We start from the raw sequence: 23,477 nt of genomic DNA on the forward strand, positions 1-23,477 counted from the left end.
CAGCTTTCGTCAGTTTGGTACGGAATTACTTCCATTCGTAAGTGACCGTGCCACTGTTTAAGCCTCCGTATTTAACAGTTGTACCCAGTTCAGTTCTGTGAAATACAACAATACCTGGCAAGACAGCCTCACCCGCGCATTTTGGGTTCCGAGTTTGTCGTGAAAATTATTCTGCACATTTCGCAGTGAAATTAACAGGCAGAATGTGTCATTTCCAAATTAGCACTTATAATTTAAGAAATGCTGATAATGATTCATTGCATAGACACAGCCTGTGGATGAGGAAGTTTTTGAAACATGTATCCCTCAGGGCACCATTCTGGATCCATTACTTTTTCTGTTTATGTCTATAATATTTTACCATAAATTCTTTCTCTTCAACTTGTTGGTGTACATTATTATCGCCCAAAGTAGAAAGCAGCAACATTATGAGGCACTTAGCAACTTGTGTACGAAGGAACTGTTCACGTTATTACGGGAGCTTGTACTGGAGCAGATACCTTAGTTATTTACTGGTACTACGTAGCTTCGTTGTGAAACGTTTGCCGGAAATACCTGTGTACATACTACGGTAAATTCCACAAAGCAAATATATCACAAGTTGGTCCCGCCAGTTGTGTCTTTAAATTCAGTATACTCCAGTTCCTTGACATAGTTTTTATTTTATTTCCACTGATAAATTAATGACTGTTGACAATTAACTGTTATCAGGAATCATTGTGACCTGGACTATCATTGTTTCATTAGTAAGCATCATACAGAGAGACACAGAAACTATAAAAAAAAAATTATTCATTCCAACACGTGCAGATAGAATGTAAATACTGTGAAAATAATGTCCATAAAAATACTCGGTGAGCACATGTATTTGCAATGCTGGTAGATGATGCTGACTTTCAAACAGTGCGGTAATATCTAAGTGAAATAAATGTAACAACTGGGAAAAAAAATTATAAAAAATAACTCACGATCTTTGTTATCATCCAGGACAGAACAACAGATTTCGAGCAGTAACAAAAGCTTCACTCTGAAACATATAATTCAAGCTCACTACAATCACTGGTGTACGAACCTACTGAGTGGTGAACTGATAAACTGATCAGGCCCTGACTGAATTACAGCAGTCGGTCGGGAAGTTACCGTAGCTGTACTGTAGGAGCGGCTGCCGACACCTCCAGTTTAGTCTCGCAGGTATTCCAGTACTACACTCCATTCACTGAAATGACAGACAGCCTGCGGACACGACGAGGCACGTGACCGCAGCACTGCCACCGAGAGGTGAGCAATACGGGGCACACTTCACTCAGTTTGGCCACGTCTGTTGCGATTGTAAGTCATTAGTGTGTGATCTTAGAATCTGATTGTAAAGTTCGTCTCGTTTGAAAGCCCAGTTTTTGATTATTCGTGTGTCAGTGTCAGTGATTGTAATCACATTCGTCATTCATTATTTTTGTGGTCACCTAGTAGCTATCCCCTTTATTTCTATTTGTATAACATAGGAGTAAACTTGTCATGTTGTCCTCTGCGGAGACGGTGAGCGAGGCCGACTTGTCAGATTTGACTCTAACTGAGAAGTGATCAAAGAAGAAGTCATTAACTTCTGTGGAGAAGCACATGGCTCTTAATCTGTGTAAAATGGAGCTGTTGTATCCAGAGCAGTCAGTGACCAATATTGTTTTGAAAAAAACTTGGTTGTCACACTCTTCAAAGTCTCCCAAGAAAGAAAAATCATGACAAACTTTCAGGAAGTATTGGTGACTTCGATAGAACTGCGATACGAAGGAAATTTTTTGTAACAGGTCACTAACAACTGACAAAGTGCTTGTGGCCACGATTAAAAATCCACATTTGAGCAACTTCCATATATCATTTTATTATCATACAGTTTTAAAAGAAATGAATTTTAAATACTTTCGGTGTGGATGCAGTAGCGTGCTAATAGACAGAGATGATTTCAGGGAGGCAGTGTCACCTACAAATGATAAATTGTTGAGAGATGAAGGAAGACCCGTCTATTGTTTGGACGAGACATGGCCAAATACACGACATACCTGAAGTAACGTCTTGGTGCATAAGTCCATAAAATCCTCTAAACAAGCATTTCTATCTGCATTATCTACTGGAAACAGGTAAAGGTAAATGCCTGATTATCACACATATTGGGAGCAAAGCAGGTTTTGTCAGAGGCAGTGTGTGAACTTTCAAATCCAAGACGGGCCCAAGAAAAGTGGAGGCTACTGTGAGGAGATGTGCAACAGTACATTCAAGAAGTGGTTTGAAGACTTTTTCTTCGGCTTCAGCAAAAAGAAGTTACTGTTCTCGATAACATGTCGTGCTATTCTTGTTGAAAAGAAGAAGTACCTAATCTGAATGCCAATAAGCGAGATATACCGGAATAACTAAAATCTAAAAATATTGTTATTGGAAAATGGAGTATTGAAGAAAGAATTACTGGAAATTGTTAAAAAAGAACAGAGTAGTGCACAAAGAATATGCAGTGGATGAAATGGCTGATGGAGCAGGGAAAACTTTTCTTCTGATTCCTCCATACCTGGTGAATTAAACATAATCGAGGTAGTTTGGGCCAAAATCGAAGGCTGTGTTGCAGAAAAAGACAGAACACACAAAATGTCAGAAGTTAAAGAACTATTAAAACAAGCAGTGACTGCAGAAGAGTGAAACAAATGTGTTTTCCATGTGATGGAAAAAGTTTGACCCCAAATGTGGAAATTAGACTGCATTATAAAAGAGAGAAAAGTGTGTTTTGTTATAAACTTGAATCAAAGCAGTTCAACTTCAACAGAATAAGTTTTATTCTTCCTTTAACATTATTGTAACCAAAATCACTTGTGTTTGAATCTGCTATGCCACCTGTCGGGTTTTTATGACTTCTTGCATTATACTATAAGCCAATATTGAAATATAAGGTTTTTCACAAGCGACGTATGCTTCACTGCGATGTCAGCGTGACCGCCACGTGGAGGGTGTGCACGAAGGATTTTCGACACTCTATTTTTGCTGGAACAGATCGTGCGTAGTCACGTGAAACTGTGTCTGTTTCATTCCAGCTCTCAGTGAATAGACTAATGTGGAGATTTTCCACACTCAGGTTATCCTCTGGACTCAAATTTTCCTGATTTCAGCACATAAATGGTAATTCCTATAAACATGTAACAATACCACTGTGGCTTTAGCTAAACTTCTGCACAGACTGTTCAGAATTTTTAACTTTTCTCTGTCTAGGATCACTGGAATTGTGTTTGTATCTTTTGTAGTTTGTCAAACGTTAATTCTAGATATCTGCTGCCCCCTTTTGCGTAAACCCTGTACTTTGACAAGAGGTCATCGAGCCCATGTAGTCTTTCGAAATTACTGTTTTTGCACGTGAGACGACGACTCACGGGCAATAGTAGAAGAGATGCTCCACACTGGCTCTAAATACACGTGGGTGTCCGATCGACTGACGGGCACTCGTCAACGGGCAATACCGGCAGCGTACCATTTACTTCTGAAGATGTCTCCCAAAACGGGAGACAAAGAGCCAGAGAAAAGTTTTATATATTGACCTCAGCTTCTCAGCTCAGAAGTTTAAACTGGACTAAACACCAGCTTCGAGAACCTACGTGTTGTTTACGAAGATGTCTCATACAAAGATTTTCATTTCGGCAATATATTCTCATGAACAATTGTGCCTATATATGTCAATAATCATTTAAAGGCAGAATGTTGTAAAAGAACTTTTTGTTTTACTTATTTTACTGAATTACATGAGCAAGCAACAGCTGGCAGCACTGACTTATTGGTCATCATATACACACAATAAATAAATATGAAATGCCCAGTTTCTGAAGACAAAAAACAAAAAAGAGAAAAAAACTGTATGTTGAAGCCTTAGCAGTATTAAAAGCTGACTTCGGAAACACTATTTCATCACCAACTGAATGTGTTAATATGTTGGGCCTTAACTCTCACCATTATGTCTAACGTATATTAGTATAATTTATCAAAAAACAAAGATGATGTGACTTACCAAACGAAAGCGCTGGCAGGTCAAAAGACACACAAACAAACACAAACATACACACAAAATTCAAGCTTTCGCAACAAACTGTTGCCTCATCAGGAAAGAGGGAAGGAGAGGGAAAGACGAAAGGATGTGGGTTTTAAGGGAGAGGGTAAGGAGTCATTCCAATCCCGGGAGCGGAAAGACTTACCTTAGGGAGAAAAAAGGACGGGTATACACTTGCACACACACACATATCCATCCACACATATACAGACACAAGCAGACATATATTAGTATAATTCATCCCTGATGGGTATACTTTCTGTGACACTAATAGTAATGATCTCAGCAGTGAATGATGCGATAGTGACAGTTGAACACGTTGTTGTTGCAAATACAGTATAAGAACTATTAATTTAGAGTTATAATATAAAGTACTCTGTTTCTTTGGTCTTTTGAAACGTGACGGGAGACGAATAATTCTGAAAGACCCCATTTCTGTTGTTACACAGCTGTGTCCCACCATTGCTGGAGGCCTGCACCGAGTTGGAACGTCTGGAACTCTGCGAGGATGACGACTTTGAGATGGTCCACAGTATACCGAGAGAGGCGTTCACTGCCCTGGGAAAGCTGAAGAACTTGCAGGAACTCAGGATATCGATCCCTATTCGACTACCGCCTGGAGTTGCTCCTCTGGCATTTAAGTAAGTTAAGTGGTGAACGTAAACATTTCTTGTGAGTGCTTAATGCATTGGGGATGGAGTCTATTAAAATGGGATAGGAGAGAAAAAGAGAAGGAGAAAGGAATATGCAGGTACTCTGGAGGGATAGAAAGTGCGTAGAGGCCGGGGCGAGGGCACCGTAGAGGTTACAGGACGGTGGAGGCTGGGGACTGGCAGAAGTCGGGCTAGGGGAGTTACGGGAATGGTAGATACGTTCCTAATTGAGTTCCTACCTATGCAGTTCACGTAAAAATCCAGACGGCACGGGCCGCGAAGTGGTCGTCGAAGTCGAGCACACTGTACCGGGTGTGACTCTCGGCAACCGTGTGGCCGCCGTCTCTCGGCCTCAGTCGGACAGTGGCCATTTGCGTGGACAGACAACTTGTCAGTTTCGTGCCTACGCGGGATGCTACCTCTACATTCGCACTCCGCAACCCACCGTACCCTGTACCACTACTACTCATTTCCTGTCCTGCTCCACTCGCAGATGGTCTGAGGGAAAAATGTACGACCTACTGCAGATCCCAAACGCTCGAGCAGTACTCGAGACTAGGTCGCACTACTGCCCTATATGCAGTCTCCTTTACAGATGAATCGTACTTTCCTAAAATTCTCCGAATAGATGAAAGTCGACCGTTCACCTTACCCGATTGTTCCGTTTCGTACCACTTTGCAGTGTTACACACAGATATTTAAATGATGTGACTGTGTCACACAGGACACTACTAATGCTACATCTGAACATTACGGATTAGTTTTTGCTACTCATCCACATAAACTTACATTTTCCTACATTTAGGGCTAGCTGCCATTCATCACACCAATGAGAAATTCCGTCCGAGTCATTTCGTCTTCTCCTGCAGTCACTCAGTGACGACACATTGCCGTACACCTCGATGTCACTGGCAAATGACGGCAGGTTGCTGCCCACCCCGTCTTAGATATTATAGATATAGATTATTATATATTATATATATAGATAATAACAGAAGTCCTGTTGCATTTCCCTGGGGCACTCCTGACAATCCCCTTGTCTCTGACGAACACTCACCATTTCTATAATTTAAAGTGTCTTTGAGCCACTCACGTATCGGGGAACTTGTACTTTCATTAAGAGCCTGCAGTGGAATGCTTTCTGAAAATCTAGAAGTATGGGATCTGCCCAGTGCCGGTGCCCTTCATCTATAGTTTGCAGTATATCACGTGAGAAAAGGACGAGCCGAGATTCACACGTGCGATGCTTTTTAAAACTGAGTTGATTTCTGGACATGAGATTTTCAGTCCCTAGGAAATTTATTATATTAGAGCTCAGAACATGTTCAAGAATTCTGTAGCAAACCAGTGTTAAGGATATTGGTGTCTAATTTTGTGAGTGAATTCTTTTACCCTTCTCGTATACGGGAGTCACCTGCATTGTTTTACAGTCGAGTAGGCCTTTGCGCTGGGTGATTTGCAATAAATGCCGAGCCGTAGAGTACTCTTTGTAATACTGAATTACAATTTCATACAAACCTGGTGACTTATTTGTTTGCAACTCTTTCAGTTGTTTCTTTACACAAGAGACGCTTATTACTATGTCATCCGTATCGGGCTCAGTACAGTGTTCAAACGACGGTACGTTCGTACGATTCTCTCGTGTTAACGATTTCGTACACGTGGAATTTAAAGCTTCCATTTTCATTTGCTGTCTTCGACTGCCACACCAGACTGGACATCGAGTGACCGGACGAAAGCCTCAGATACACTTAGCGAGTTTATGTAGGACCAGAAATGCCACACAGTGGTTGCAGGTAAGTACACAGCCGACGTGGCTGCTACCACAGGTGGCCCAGATTTTGATGGGGTGGGAAACATCTGTCACAGAACTGGAGTAGTCGTCAGTGATAGGAAGCACGGAGCAGATCTCGCACGTAGGTCTATTACTGGCATATCGGCACGAGGGTAGGGTTTAGGATCGAGGGTGGAGTAGGAACAGACAGAGATATCGCGTACGTCAGATGAGCGGTGGGATACTACTGTAGGGGGGTCGGGGGAGGTAGTGAGGAGGACACGAGAGGCAGTCCTAACCCTAGTGGTGATTCACTTGTTCCAATCCTGGATGCCACTAGTCACAAAGTGATCTGCTCCTTTGTGGCCAGTCGGTGGGTACGAGGGGATTACTAGGTGACTGGGGAGAGAAAGTGCAAGGGATCTGTTTCTGGACTGGGTGGTCAGGTCAATTTTGGTCTGTGAAGGCTTCGGTGAGACTCCGAGCTCGTTTAAAGAGAGTCTGCTCGGCACTGCAGGTGGTAAAGCCACAGATGGCTAGGCTATACGTAAGGGATTTCTTAGTATAGAATTGGTGGCATCTTTCATAATAGAGCTTCTTCGTCGGGTGGTAGGTTTGAAGTGGACGGAGGTACTTACGGAACCGTACGTGAGACATTTGTCGTCACTGAGGAAGGTAGCTTGCTGGGCTGAGATGGAACTACACCTACTGAAATTAACAATATAATGGAAAGGATAGATTGTTACTCACTATAAAGATGCAGACAGGCACAGTGAAAAGACTGTTAAGGTTTAGCTGTAGGCCAAAACCTTCTTCAGAAAAGGAAAGGAAACACACACACACACACACACACACACACACACACACACACACACACATTCACATTCACATGCATTCCCGACCAAGCTGCTAGAGCTGGCAGTTTCGTGTGTGTGTGTGTGTGTGTGTGTGTGTGTGTGTGTGTGTGTGTGTGTGTGTGAGTGAGTGTGTGAGGTGTGCTTGCTTGTGTGAATGAATTTTGTGTGTGTGTTTTCTTTTCTTTTTTGAAGAAGGCTTTGGCCAAAAGCTAAATTGTAACAGTCCTGTCTGCAACTGAAAGTATCATCTTTATGGTGAGTAGCAATCTATCCTTTTCCATATATTGTTGATATTCCAAACTGGTGTTTCCATTGTTAGATTCTGAAATCAGATATTAGATTGTAGGGTGCACCCAGGAGCACATACAGACTAAGAACCCAGTTAAGTAACAATGAAGAGCAAGCTGAAGTTTGATCATACAGCGGAATCAATGCCTAAAGAAGTGGGACACCGACATCCTGATGAATGATGTACCTTTAAAGCTTTCCGAGGCTCTAGTTACTGTGATCATGAATACCACAGTATTCTGTCAGTGACAGAAGTTGGACAGGTATAAGGAAGATAACTTTGGGGAAACCTTGTGTAACATAAGAAATACTTAAATTAATTGACAAAAGGAGGTGATACAAAAATACCTAGGCGAATATAGGAATATAACAATAAAAATCATTAAGAACAAAATAAATAAGAAGGCCATGGAAGCCAAGGAATTATGGCTGCAGGAAAAATGTGGAGAAATCAAAAAAGAAATGGATGTTGGAAGGACTGATTCTGCAGATAGAAAAGTCAAAACAATCTTTGATGAAATTAAAAGCAAGGCTGTCAATATTAAGAGTGCAACAATAGGAATTCCACTGTTATACACTGCTGGCCACCGTAAATGCAACACCCTGAAGGAAGCATCCGAATCAAGTGAAATTTACACCAGGGGTTTGCAGCGATGAGATATGCAACTGATTAGAATTTCAACGCAGACGCAGTTTGGGCAGAGATGGACGTCTCTGCCCAAACTCTTTGTCTTTTAAATATGTCTGCTTGTGTCTGTATGTGTGGATGGATATGTGCGTGAGTGCGAGTGTATACCTGTCCTTTTTTCCCCCTAAGGTAAGTCTTTCCGCTCCCGGGATTGGAATGACTCCTTACCCTCTCCCATAAAACCCACTTCCTTTCGTCTTCCCCTCTCCTTCCCTCTTTCCTGATGAGGCAACAGTTTGTTGCGAAAGCTTGAATTTTGTGTGTATGTTTGTGTTTGTTTGTGTGTCTATCGACCTGCCAGCGCTTTCGTTCGGTAAGTCACCTTATCTTTGTTTTTATATATAATTTTTCCCACATGGAATGTTTCCCTCTATTTTTATATATATATATATATATATATATATATATATATATATATATATATATATATATATAAAAAAAAAACAAAGATGAGGTGACGTACCGAACGAAAGCGCTGGCAGGTCGATAGACACACAAACAAACACAAACATACACACAAAATTCAAGCTTTCGCAACAAACTGTACCTCCACCTGTCCAATGGCCAACTTCACACGTCCGTCCACATCAAGCCCACCAACAAGCAACAGTACCTTCATTATGACAGCTGCCACCCACTCCACATCAAACGGTCCCTTCCCTACAGCCTAGGTCTTCGTGGCAAACAAATCTGCTCCAGTCCGGAATCCCTGAATCATTACACCAACAACCTGACAACAGCTTTCGCATCCCGCAACTACCCTTCCGACCTGGTACAGAAGCAAATAACCAGAGCCACTTCCTCATCCCCTCAAACCCAGAATCCCCCACAGAAGAACCCCAAAATTGCCCCACTTGTGACAGGATACGTTCCGGGACTGGACCAGACTCTGAATGTGGCTCTCCAGCAGGGATACGACTTCCTCAAATCCTGCCCTGACATGAGACCCATCCTTCATGAAATCCTCCCCACTCTGCCAAGAGTGTCTTTCCGCCTTCCACCTAACCTTCGTAACCTGTCAGTTCATCCCTATGAAATCCCCAAACCACCTTCCCTACCCTCTGGCTCCTATCCTTGTTACCGCCCCCGATGCAAAACCTGTCCCATGCACCCTCCCACCACCACCTACTCCAGTGCTGTAACCCGGAAGGTGTACACGATCAAAGGCAGAGCCATGTGTGAAAGCACCCACGTGATCTACCAACTGACCTGCCTACACTGTGACGCATTCTATGTGGGAATGACCAGCAACAAACTGTCCATTCGCATGAATGGACACAGGCAGACAGTGTTTGTTGGTAATGAGGATCACCCTGTGGCTTAACATGCCTTGGTGCACAGCCAGCACATCTTGGCACAGTGTTACACCGTCCGGGTTATCTGGATACTTCCCACCAACACCAACCTATCCGAACTCCGGAGATGGGAACTTACCCTTCAGTATATCCTCTCTTCTCGTTATCCGCCAGGCCTCAATCTCTGCTAATTTCAAGTTGCCGCCACTCATACCTCACCTGTCTTTCAGCAACTTCTTTGCCTCTACACTTCTGCCTCGACTGACATCTCTGCCCAAACTCTTTGTCTTTAAATATGTCTGCTTGTGTCTGTATGTGTGGATGGATATGTGTGTGTGTGCGAGTGTATACCTGTCCTTTTTTCCCCCTAAGGTAAGTCTTTCCGCTCCCGGGATTGGAATGACTCCTTACCCTCTCCCTTAAAACCCACTTCCTTTCATCTTTCCCTCTCCTTCCCTCTTTCCTGATGAGGCAACAGTTTGTTGCGAAAGCTTGAATTTTGTGTGTATGTTTGTGTTTGTTTGTGTGTCTATCGACCTGCCAGCGCTTTCGTTCGGTAAGTCACCTCATCTTTGAGAGAGGATCAGAAAGAAATGCACAAAAAAATCTTTCTCCCCCGGTATTGCAGGTAGAATGTTGAAATTTTGTGATGATATAATTTGAAGTTTTCACTACAGAGGGTATTTTGTTTTCATGTGCAGCTCTAGTGAGAGAAGCCTAAACTACACAAAAACACGGCACTCGTGTTACTGTCATCAACTTGTGAAGAGCAGTGAAGTGTAGTTCAATATTTGTGGGCCAGAGGGCATAAACTGAGTGAAACTGACAGGGACATGCGTGGCTCGTGTGCAACGACTGTACAGACTGTAGCAGTGTCTCCAGGTGGTGTGCATTCTTCGGAGAGAACCGTGTTGACCTCAGTGATTCGCCAAACTCTGGGTGACCGGTAACAGCTGCAACCCCGCCACATGTCGAGCCACTGAGGCAGCAATTTTGAAAGACCGGCACATGCAACTGCGAACCTTATCGCAGCAATTCGAGATTTGCTATAGTGCAGTGTACAATATTTTTCGCGACACGTCGAAATTTCGTAAAGTTAGTTCTCACTCGGCACATACGAACACGATAGACGACTGCGAGGGCCAGCGAATGGTGATGGGCTCGAACCACTTCATGCATTATTCGGCAGAACAGCACAACTTTCTGAAAGGAATTGTCACCGGTGACGAGTCTCGGGCATACCACTACGTGCCCGAAACCGAACACGCCTCGACCGTGTGGAAACGTGCCGGTTCCCTAGTATGAAAAAAATTCAGAGTGACTCAGTCTATTGGGAAAATGCTTGTGACAGTGTTCTGAGATATGCTCAGTGTGGTACGGTGGACTACACTGAACATGGAATCACGGTGAACGCTTCAGTCTACATTAAAACTTCGGTTAAATTGCGCCGTGCCCTTTCGTGACAGACATCCCGACATTAATGCTGACGGTTCAGACTTCTTCGTGACAATGCTCGCCCCCTCATTGCTGCTCCTGTTTGTGCCAAATTTGGGTGGGAGGTGCTCCAGAAACTACCACATAATGTGGACCTTGCATCTGTTTGGTCCTGTGAAGAAATTGCTGACCAGGCAATGCTTTGGGACAGATACAAAAGTGAAATCGGCAGTCCACAGGTGGCTATACTCCGAACAAACAGACTTCTATGAACAGGGGACATCGAAACTGGTACCGCGACGGAAGAATTGTGTCGAGTATGTCGGTGACTGTGTAAAAAAGTAGGTAAAAGATGCAAATGGATTTGTGATTTTTTTTTTGTTTTGTTACCTATTAAACTTTTTGGTGATAAAATTATTGTGTGCTACTTTCTGATTTTTCCTCTTACAAAAATGTGTCATAAATTCCTGATTATTATTTCGTGTCATTTGCTTCATTTTTAAAGATGTGTTCTCTTCATTCCCACAACTATCCGTATCCTAGCCATTACACTACTTCCAAATACTGTCATTATTTAGAACTGTAAAAGTGTGGAAGTTTCACACCTGTCCACCGGTATCCCTCTAATAGACCTAGACACGAGACCTGCCTCGTAATTCCTCCCACTGCAACGTACTCCAGTCCTGTCACAGACATCCGAGGCAGGGTCACCTGTGGAAGCAGCCGTGCAGTCCGCCAGTTTAGCTGCGACCACTGTGTGGCATTCTACACGGGCACCACTGCCGGTGAGCTGTTTCTCCACACGAACGGCCGTCGCTCGACTGTGGCTGACACACAGGTGGTCCGAGTACCGAGTGTGCTATCTGACAGTTTATTTTAATAGTTTTATTAGTTTAATGATAAATGGTTTTTTGATGTTACCGAATCAGCTCTCAAAAGGTACGAAACTCATTCGGATGGAACTTTAGAACGTATCTGTCACTGTCTATAATGTATCCGAGTTAAATGTTGCACTTCAATGGACGAAATTCGTCGTTGCTTTTTAGAATCTCACGAGCAAAGGACAGACACTGTGACCCAGTAATTCTGACGAATTTAAAGTGGGAGTTAACAGCCACTCTGACGTAGCTCCTGTGAAAGGGTGTGGTTGACTGTCGCTCCATTTTTAGAAATAATCTGGGTGTGGTGTTGCAGTGCGAGATCTTGTGAATGGTGGGCTCCATGTGGTTCCCTAGTTGTGCAGCGGCTGTAAACTGAAAATTTACGGAGTAAGCAGCAACCAGTCACAAAATCGTGTTTTCTTTATTTACTTTTGCAAATCGATTTCAACTGATTAACAGCTACAAACACGAGAATAAAAATAAAAATAATTAATAACAGTGACCAAATGAATAAATGTACATAAAGCAACGTAAAACCAATTAAATGTATATAGATGCATTAAACCATTTAAAATGCACATACAAATTTACCTTTCAACGAATATGTTCCCTGAGTAGTAACACTGTATTAAGCAGAGGCCAAACATTAAGTGGTACGTCGAGAACTGACTGTGACAACGAGGAACTGTAAGGGGGCGCTGCAAAGCAAACCCACCCTCTATGCGAAAAGATACAGTTCAAATAAAAATGAGAAGAAGAAATTACATACAACGTGAGGTAAAATATAATGATAAAATACTGAAATATTTACAAAAAAGGGATATATTGACAAAGATTTTGTCAGCCACATAGTACTGTTATGTACGCCAAAAAGCGATTGTACAAATTAGTAAAAAGGAACAAATGTAGGTCGATTTGCAAAAGTAAATAAAGAAAACATGATTTTGCGACTGGTTGTTGCTTACATGGTAATTTTAATGTGAGATCTGTTTGTGAGCAGGTGGAATTTGTTGTAGATTCACATGGGGAGAAACTCCTGGCTTTTTTTCTTTTTATGAAGCATACAACACACAGGTGTTTAGGCATCTTCTATTATTAGTATTGGTGTCCTTTAAACCGTCATCACCGTATTTGTATACATGTAAGAAAGTGTGAAACGGGCAGAAATGCTTAAAGTACAATCACTTATATGTGAGATGATATAAGCTAATACTGACAAAAGACCAAATATTATTCACATAACATAACATATCATCTCCCCCAAGAACCATGGACCTTGTCATTGGTGGGGAAGCTCGCGTGCCTCAGCAAAATAGAGTGTCGTACAGTAGTTGCAACCGCAGCGGAGGGGTATCTGTTGAGAGGCCAGACAAATGTGTGGTTCCTGAAGAGGGGCAGCAGTCTTTTCAGTAGTTGCAGTTGCAGCAGTCGAGCTGATTGACTGATCTGGCCTTGTAACACTAACCAAAACAGCCTTGCTGTGCTGGTGCTGCGAATGGCTGAAAGCAAGGGGAAACTACAGCCGTAATTTTTCCCGAGGGCATGCAGCTTTACTGTATGGTTAAATGATGGTGGTATCCTCTTGGGTAAAATATTCTGGAGGTAAAATAGTTCCCCGTTCAGATCTTGGGGTGGGGGCTACTAAGGAGGATGTCGTCACAAGGAGAAACAAAACTGGTGTTCTGCTGATTGGAGTGTGGAATGTCAGATCCCTTAATAGGGCAGGTAGGCTAGAAAACTTAAAAAGGGAAATGGATAGGTTAAAGTTAGATGTAGTGGGAATTAGTTAAGTTCGGTGACAGGAAGAACAAGACTTCTGGTCAGGGGAATACAGCGTTATATATACAGAATCATATAGGACGAATGCAGGAGTCGGTTTCATGATAAATAAAAAAATGGGAACACAGGTAAGGTACTATGAACAGCATATTGAATGCCTATTTGTAGCCAAGATAGACACAAAGCCCACATCTACCACACTAGTACAAGTTTATATGTCAAGTAGCTCCACAGATGATGAAGAATTGACAAGAAATGTGATAAAAGAAATTATTCAGATAGTTAAGGGAGACAAAAATTTAGTAGTCATGGGGGACTGGAATACGATTGTAGGAAAAGGAAGAGAAGGAACTGTAATAGGTGAATACGGACTGGGGGTGTGGAATGAAAGGGGAAGACGCCTGGTAGAATTTCGCACAGGGCATAACTTAATCATAGCTAAAACTTGGTTTAAGAATCATGAAAGAAGGTTGTATTCATGGAAGAGGCCTGGAGACACTGAATGTTTCATATAGATTACATAACAGTAAGACAGAGAATTAGGACCCAGGTTTTAAATTGTAAGACATTTCCAGGGACAGATGTGAACTGTGACCACAATATATTGGTTATGAACTATAGATTGAAACTGAAGAAACTGCAAAAAGGTAGAAATTTAAGGAGATGGAACCTGGATAAACTGAAAGAACCAGAGGTTGTAGAGATTTTCAGGGGGAGCATTAGGGAAGAATTGACAAGAACAGGGGAAAGGAATGTAGAAGAAGAATGGGTAGCTCTGAGAGATGAAATAGTGAAGGCAGCAGAGGATCAAGTAGGTAAAAAGAAGAGGGCTTGTAGAAATCGTTGGGTAACAGAAGAGAGATTGAATTTAATTGATGAAAGGAAAAAATACAGAAATGCAGTAAATGAAGCAGGCAAAAAGGAATACAAACATCTCAAAAATGAGAATGACAGGAAGTGCAAAATGGCGAAGCAAGGATGGCTAGAGGACAGATGTAAAGACATAGAAGCACATATGAGTAGGGGTAAGATAGATACTGCCTACAGGAAAATTAGAGAGACCTTTGGAGAAAAGCGAACCACCTGTATGCACATCAAGAGCTCAGATGAAAAACCCATCCTATGCAAAGAAGGGAAAGCAGAAAGGTGGAAGGAATATATAGAGAGTCTATACAAGGACAATGGACTTCAGGGCAATATTATGGAAATGGAGCAGGATGTAGAGGAAGATGAAATGGGAGATGTGATACTGCATGAAGAATTTGACAGAGGACTGAAAGACCTGAGTCAAAACAAGGCCCCAGGAGTAGACAACATTCCATTGGAACTACTGACGGCCTTAGGAGAGCAAGTCCTGACAAAACTCTACCACCTGGTGAGCAAGATGTATGAGACAAGTGAAATACCCTCAGACTTCAAGAAGAATATAATAATTCCAATCCTAATGAAAGGAGGTGTTGATAGATGTGAAAATTACTGAACTATCAGTTTAATAAGTCACGGTTGCAAAATACTAACACAAGTTCTTTACAGACGAATGGAAAAACTGGTAGAAGCCAACCTTTGGGAAGATCAATTAGGATTCCGTGGATATGTTGGAACACGTGACACAATACTCACCCTACGGCTTATCTTAGAATATAGATTAAGGAAAGGCAAACCTACATTTCTGGCATTTGGAGACTTACAGAAAGCTTTTGACAATGTTGACTGTAATACTGTCTTTCAGGTTCTGAAGGTGGCAGGGAGCAAAAGGCTATTTACAATTTGTACAGAAACCAGATTGCAGTTATAAGAGTCAAGGGGAGTGGTTGAGAAGGGAGTGAGACAGGGTTCTGGCCCATCCCCCATGTTATTCAATCTGTATTTTGAGCAATCAGTAAAGGAAACAAAAGAAAAATTTGGAGTAGGAATTATAATCCATGGAGAATAAATAAAAGCTTTGAGGTTTGCTGATGGCATTGTAATTCCCTCAGAGACAGCAAAGGACCTAGAAGAGCAACTGAATGGAATGGACAGTGTCTTGAAAGGAGAATATAAGATGAACAACACTAAAAGCAAAATGAGGTTAATGGAATGTAGTCAAATTAAATCAGGTGATGCTAAGGGTATTAGATTAGGAAATGAGATATTTAAAATAGTAAATGAGTTTTGTTATTTGGGGAGCAAAATAACTGAGGAGGGTTTGAGTAAAGAAGATATACTTGTGAAATGTAAATTGGCTATGACAAGGAAAATGTTTCTGACTAAGAGAAATTTTTTAACATCTAGTACAAATTTGAATGTCAGAAAGTCATTTCTGAAAGTATTTGTGTGAAGTATAGGCATGTATGGAAGTGAAACATGGACAATAAATAGTTTAGACAAGAAGAGAATACAAGCTTTCGAAATGTGGTGCTACAGAAGAATGCTGAAGATTAGATGGGTAGATCACATAACTAATGAGGAGGTACTGAATAGAATTGGGGAGAAGAGGAATTTGTGGCACAACTTGACTAGAACAAGGGATCGATTGGTAGGACACATTCTGAGGCATCAGTGGATAACAAATTTAGTATTGGAGGGAAGTGTGGAGGGTAAAAATCGTAGAGGGTGACCAAGAGATGAATACTCTAAGCAGATTCAGAAGGATGTAGGTTGCAGTAGGTACTGGGAGATGAAGAAGCTTGCACAGGATAGAGTAGGATGGAGAGCAGCACCAAACCAGTCTCAGGACTGAAGACCACAACAACAACATATCACATCACTGTGTCTATCCATGAAAATACTGTCCCATCTGAACATGCACAAACTATCTTTGTTCTTTATTTTGTGATAGTAATACAGTCATGGAAAAAACACTGGCAAAAATGTATAAAGTCAGGTATTTTTGCACAACAGTTGGTGTGTCCTATTATAACCGATCATCTGCTAATTGTAAAAAAAAAATCTGACCATAGATGTTTGTTACAAAGTGAAATTGAGGCAAAGATACCACTAATGCTGCTTCATGCTTTGAGTGTTGAAAGTTACCGCAATGTGTTAAACAAAACATTCACTCTAAACATAAAAACAATAAAAAAAAATTCTGTAAAAGTACAAGCCAGTTGTACAAGAGGTCAATGAAAGACGAAAGTTGGTAAGCTATCAGAACCATTGCAAAAAGTCAAAAGTGTAGAATAGCACATAGGTGTAGATAGTAGATACAGGTATGAGTAGTAGCATTACATTAAAGTGAAGTAATTATATCGAAATCATATGAAAAGTATAGCACGCATTTAAAAATGTAGGTCACCACATAGATGTTTGTGGATGAATAGTAATCACAGCTCAAGTCATCTTGCTGGTATTAAACATCTTGTCTCATAAAGTACAGAAACATAATAAAGCTTTCGGATGTACTCATGCAAACATTACAGTCAATGTAAATGAAAAGATATTCATATAATGTAAATAACTGACAGATTTTAGACATTTAACATTAGACTTTCCTAACACATTAGTGGGTCAGATCCACGGATTAGGTGCTAGCGCAAGACAATGGAAGTCACAACAAAGTCACGTAACTAGTGTTATGCATGACAAAGATCAAGCCCTGCAGGAGGCTAGAGAGGCTGAACAAACAGTAATAGCCTTTATGTCAGTACAACAGCAAACAGTAATAACCTTTATGTCAGTACAGGTAGTAAAACTTTGTAACCGTTTGGAGGAGAGATCCTTTCATGAGCTATAGTGTACACACACACACACACACACACACACACATTCTCCTCTCTGCAGGCTGGACACACAGTGTGAGTGAGTGTTCTCTAACTCACAGAAGGATGTTTTCCCAGAAGTAGCAAGATTTTCCTCCTCTTTTCGTGTGATCTGTTGAAAACTCAACACTCCTGGTATTTGGTGAGTGGCCTCATTTACTCCTAATTATAAACAAACAACAATTTTTTGACCAAAAATTAGTGCACAATATTTGCAGGAATTAACACAATATTCCAATCAGTTAATGTCTCTACACTTATGTTTGTCTGACTCAAACTTGTTGCAATATTTTTTACACTTATAGCACTGCACACAGTCAGTCGACAGCCCCAATATTTCAAACATATTGTTGTATTTAGGATACATGCCACAAGAAATCACCACAAGTACCGTTTTCGTAAAGAAAAAATAAGTTGGCAGCTTTCATCCAATGTGCCTGTCGCAGATGATTTCTCTGATTTCCCTACTCCCATCCTGAATTTCTTCCAACGTAATTTGAAGGCTTACATCGCAGGAAAGAAATTAGTGAGTCTTCAATGAACATAGTGAGTTTGTGTGTGTGTGTGTGTGTGTGTGTGTGAGAGAGAGAGAGAGAGAGAGAGAGAGAGAGAGAGAGAGAGATTCCAGCAATAATTGTGTTAACACATTTGCTTGACTGTTTGTATTCATATTTCATTAGGAAAGAAAAAGGAAAAGTATACATGACAGTTTCTTAATTCTTATTACAGACTTCTGAGGGTTGTGGAGGAGACTTAGATTCTTCATCCAAACTTTGTCTACTAAGTCTAGAAATTTGCTGTTTCAGTGTGAAATAAGTGTGAAGCTCAGACCACTTTGAAGTAACCTGCTTCACGGTACGCACACAGTGGAGATACGGGCACTCACCGTCGGGTCCTCTTCTGTGTGACAAAAATGTCCTCCTGAAAAGTAGTGTGTGGAGAAATCTGTGAAGAAACGCAGTCAACCGTTCCAGTTGCAAAACGTACCAGTTTCTCACAGTCATTGTTGTGTTTGGAGGGAAATGGTAAGCAGTATCATAATCCCAGTAGAGAGTGACGGCACTGCCCTCTCCTCGGTTTGTGTGTGTGCGGTGGAGTGGAAGGTTTGGAAGTGATCTGATATTAAAACTAAACTTATATCAAAATGGTACATTTCCACAGACAGTAACTCAAGTTTTGATGACGAAACTCTAAGTCCCCTTTACAACTGTAGAAGTGCCCGTAAGCTTTTCCTCCTGCAACCCTTGAAGACTACAAGAGGACACAAATGAATTAATGACATTTAGCTGCTAGAGGGCTTTTATTTACATCAGTGGGAAAATTTGAAAATTTGTGCCAGACCAGGATTTGACCCGGGTCTCCTGCTCACTCGGCAAATGCTCTGACCACCGAGGCATCTGGACACGGTAGTCATTGCAGCTTCATGGACTACCGTATCACACCTCCTGTCAGACCTAGTTCTCAATTTACGGGTGTAATGAGCAGGGACACTATCTCAGTAGTGTGTGGATAAATGGAGAATTTGAGTCTAAAGGGAGGTGAGCCAGCATCTGTCTAGCAAGCAGGAGGTGCAGGTTCGGATCCCGGTCCAGTACAAACTTTTAATTTTCCCCACTGATGTAACTCGATGCCCACTAGCAGCTAAATGTCAGCAATTCCTTTGTGTCTCGATTCGTACTGGTTGCAGGATCAAAAAAGGTGTCTGTTCTCTTGGACACGTGAATTTTGCAGTAACTTTCATTTTCGAGTTGGAGAGGAAAAAGTACTGCGAGAACAGAAATTATAAGCCCTGCGGACGGGAGTTGACTGTTTAGACACGGGTTTTGTACCGTTCGGCCACAGTCGGTGAGGCTTTCCTCGTGAAATGTATCTCTGATAGTGGATGACATTTCACTGTGACAGGTACCGCAGCTGTATACATTTTAAGAAATCGTTATTTGCACAGTCTCAGGTGTATGACATAAATGATTGAGGACTAGCTTTGATCAAATATAAGAGAAAGGAAAAAAAAAATAAAAAAACTGTCCTGAGCGGGATACGGGTCCATTTGACCAAAATTTTCAGAGTAACTGTAGGCCATAACTCGACTATTGCGGACCTACAGCAGATTGGTATGAGTGCACGGAAATGTGTGTGATTTTAAACTGACTTGCCCCCAGATAGCTACCTGTTATGCTAAAGAGCATAGTTACAAAACACAAAGGAAGGACTAGATAGGTTGAGGACAAAGGGCACTAGGAATGGGAAATGGCAGTTGGTAAGAAGGCAGCTAGGAGGAGTAGATATTCGGACAGTTGTCGTATAATAGATAGATTTTACCAACTGTCTGTGTTTAGTGGAGTGTCTCTTGCAGCCTCTTGTAACTGTAGGTGTAGGAAACATGCAGAAGTCCTCAGCAGTTAGAGAACCTGAGTCAGTTGCAAATTCTAGCAGCAGAACCTTCTTCTTCCTGTCAGATAATTCACACGGCAGAGGTATGAACCCGCAGTTGCAGGAAGTGTCGGGGGAGAGTAACAGGTCACCGGCATTGTGAAGCCTAGTGCAGGATTGGCTCAGGTGACCGTTAATGTAGAGGAGTTACGTAGGAATTTTACAAAAGAGGATCACATCGTGATTGTGAGTGGCGCTGGGAATAGTATCGATAGGGTGAGGGAGTGTGATGCAGGTGGTGACCTGGTAGAGATAGCTACTCAAACTGGTGGCACTAACGTGCACTTCGTGCAACTGTTTCAGCGTCACGACTGGCCTCGTCGTAGTGTTGCCGTTAGGTGTGTTAACGTGGGGCTGGGGAAGGCACTGATGGAGGAGGACACAGACTCGACTGGCAGCACTGCCATGTGATCCATCAGTAGATCGGATGTCACTAGGCATGGTCTGCACCTCAATAGGTATGGAGAGGGGAGGCTGCCAAAGCTTATAGGTAACAGTGTAGTGGGTGGTGGTGGGATCACTCGTGGAAAAATTCCTGTAGTAATTGGTGTTAGAGCTGCATCTTTTTTAGATTGAAGTCAGCTGATAGGTGTTGTTGTTGTTGTGGTCTTCAGTCCTGAGACTGGTTTGATGCAGCTCTCCATGCTACACTATCCTGTGCAAGCTTCTTCATCTCCCAGTACTTACTGTAGCCTACATCCTTCTGAATCTGCTTAGTGTATTCATCTCTTGGTCTCCCTCTATGATTTTTACCCTCCATGCTACCCTCCAATACTAAATTAGTGATCCCTTGATGCCTCAGAACATGCCCTTCCAACCGATCCCTTCTTCTTGTCAAGTTGTGCCACAAGCTCCTCTTCTCCAGAATTCTGTTCAATACCTCCTCATTAGTTATGTGATCTACCCATCTAATCTTCAGGATTCTTCTGTAGCACCACATTTCGAAAGCTTCTATTCTCTTCTTGTCTAAACTATTTATAGTCCATGTTTCACTTCCATACATGGCTACACTCCATACAAATACTTTCAGAAACGACTTCCTGACACTTAAATCTATACTCGATGTTAACAAATTTCTCTTCTTCAGAAATACTTTCCTTGCCATTGCCAGTCTACATTTTATATCCTCTCTACTTCGACCATCATCAGTTATTTTGCTCCTCAAATAGCAAAATTCCTTTACTACTTTAAGTGTCTCATTTCCTAATCAAATATCCTCAGCATCACCCGACATAATTCGACTACATTCCATTATCCTTGTTTTGCTTTTGTTGATGTTCATCTTATAGCCACCTTTCAAGACACCATCCATTCCGTTCAACTGCTCTTCCAAGTCCTTTGCTGTCTCTGACAGAATTACAATGTCATCGGCGAACCTCAAAGTTTTTATTTCTTCTCCGTGGATTTTAATACCTACTCTGAATTTTTCTTTTGTTTCCTTCACTGCTTGCTCAATATACAGATTGAATAAAGTCGGGAAGAGGCTACAACCCTGTCTCACTCCCTTCCCAATCACTGCTTCCCTTTCATGTCCCTCAACTCTTATAACTGCCATCTGGTTCCTGTACAAATTGTAAATAGCCTTTCGCTCTCTGTATTTTAACCCTGCCACCTTCAGAATTTGAAAGGGAGTATTCCAGTCAACATTGTCAAAAGCTTTCTCTAAGTCTACAAATGGTAGAAACATAGGTTTGCCTTTCCTTAATCTATCTTCTAAGATAAGTCGTAACATCATTATTGCCTCACGTGTTCCAACATTTCTACGGAACGGATGGGTTAAACAAAAGGTTTCAAATGGTAGGCATCCTTTTTTATTTAACTAAGGCATTTGATTGTGTTGTTCAAAGAATATTGCTGCAGAAGTTGACCATTATGGAATACAGGGGGTAGCTCACAATTGGTTCACCTCTCATTTTAACAATACAGCAAAACATCATGATCCACAGTGTTGAGAATGTGTACAATGTGGGGTCTGAGGGGTGGGGGGTGGGGGGTGCGGGTGGGGGGGGGGGGGGGGGTGCACCAGCGATCAGTGCTGGGGCCACTCCTGTTCCTTATTTATATAAATGATATGCCTCCAAGTATTACAGGTGATTCTAAAATATTTCTGTTCACTGATGACACCAGCTTGGTAGTAAAAGATGTGTGCAACATTGGCTCTGTTTCAGATAATGCAGTTCATGACATAAGTTCACAGCTTGTAGAAAAGAAACTAATGCTAAATTACAGTAAGACTCGGTCTTTACAGTATCTAACAGACAATTCAACAAAACCTGACATTTTAATTTCACTGAATGGGCATGTGATTATTTAAATTGAACAGATCAAATTTCTAGGTGTTTAGGTAGATAGTAAACTATTCAGGATCTTGTCTAAAGACTTAATGGTGCCATTTGTGCTATTTAAATGGTATCTGAAATAGGTGATAGTTTGATACAAAAAGTCATTTACTTTGCTTATTTTTATTTTCTTATGACATTTTGTATTATATTGTGGGGGAACTCTTCCCATTCTCTAAGGGTATTTGTGGCTGAGAAACAGGCAGTTCGGGCAGTAACTGAATCTATTGTCGACCCTTGTTCATTAGTATGGACATTCTGAAATTGGCCTATAAATATATGTATTCTTTACTGTCATTTATTGTTAACAATATCAGCTTATTCCCAAGAATTAGCAGCTTTCACTCAGTTAATACTAGACAAAAGTCCAATCTCCATTTGGGTCGCACTTCGTTGGCTCTTGTGCAGAAAGGGGTGCATCCATTTTCAATAAGCTACCACAAGAATTCAAATGTCTTAGCAGTAATCCACACTCTTTCAGATAGAAACTGAAGAGCTTCCTCATGAGCCACTTGTCATGTTCTGTCAAGCAGTTCCTTGAAAAAATAAGCCGATTCCTGTGTTATATTGTTGATTTTGTTTACATAAACTTATGGCTTGTCTTTTTTGGGTTCATAAACATTTTATTTTATCTGTCAATACTTTTATTCTGTAATTTCATGTACTGACCAGTCCCATGACCTTAGAGATTTGTTCCTCAATTTGGTCCTACAAAACTAGTTGCTTAAAATAAAAAAATTAAAAAAAAAGTTCCTGAAGATTATGATTCCTGCTGACCAGTCCAATGTAGGCAAACTTTAAATTACTGCCTGTGGGTAGTTATGTTTGTTGCAAATTTTCTGTGGTGTCTACTGGGCGATGCACGACTGTGCTAATTATAGCATACTGTCATTAATTTATTAAGATGGTAATTTATGTTGGAGAAATGGAACTACACTAAGATAGTACCACAAGATTTGATGTTGTTAACAGTGAAATCTAAGGGCTAGCTAATGTGGAAAGACACTGAATTAACTGTTATTGTAACAAGTGGAGTAGTACCTTATTCTGACAAAAGCACACTGGTAGACACACACAGACTGATTCCCTTCCTGGAGGAGGTTTTGTATGCTCATTGCTGACTCTCCTTAATTTTGTGGCCATAGCTTATCATAAGTGCCCTTCTGACCTCTGATTATTCCGAAAATTTTGCTCAGTTTGATGTTGCTTATGCTGCTCTGGCATTATCTTCAGTTTTTTTGCCTCCCTGTTTA

The 23,477-nt window shown here is 41.4% G+C and overlaps 1 protein-coding gene across 1 annotated transcript in view; it reads left to right on the forward strand.

Moving 5' to 3' along the window:
* Positions 1–23,477, forward strand: part of LOC126418620 (uncharacterized) — a 155,849-nt gene that overhangs the window by 95,280 nt on the left and 37,092 nt on the right. Inside the window, exon 5 of the mRNA XM_050085462.1 lies at positions 4,519–4,710. Within this exon, the coding sequence (XP_049941419.1) occupies positions 4,519–4,710 (192 nt within the window). The remainder of the gene's footprint in view (positions 1–4,518; positions 4,711–23,477) is intronic.

This window comes from Schistocerca serialis, chromosome 9 (genome assembly GCF_023864345.2).
Source record: "Schistocerca serialis cubense isolate TAMUIC-IGC-003099 chromosome 9, iqSchSeri2.2, whole genome shotgun sequence".
Lineage (NCBI taxonomy): Eukaryota > Metazoa > Arthropoda > Insecta > Orthoptera > Acrididae > Schistocerca > Schistocerca serialis.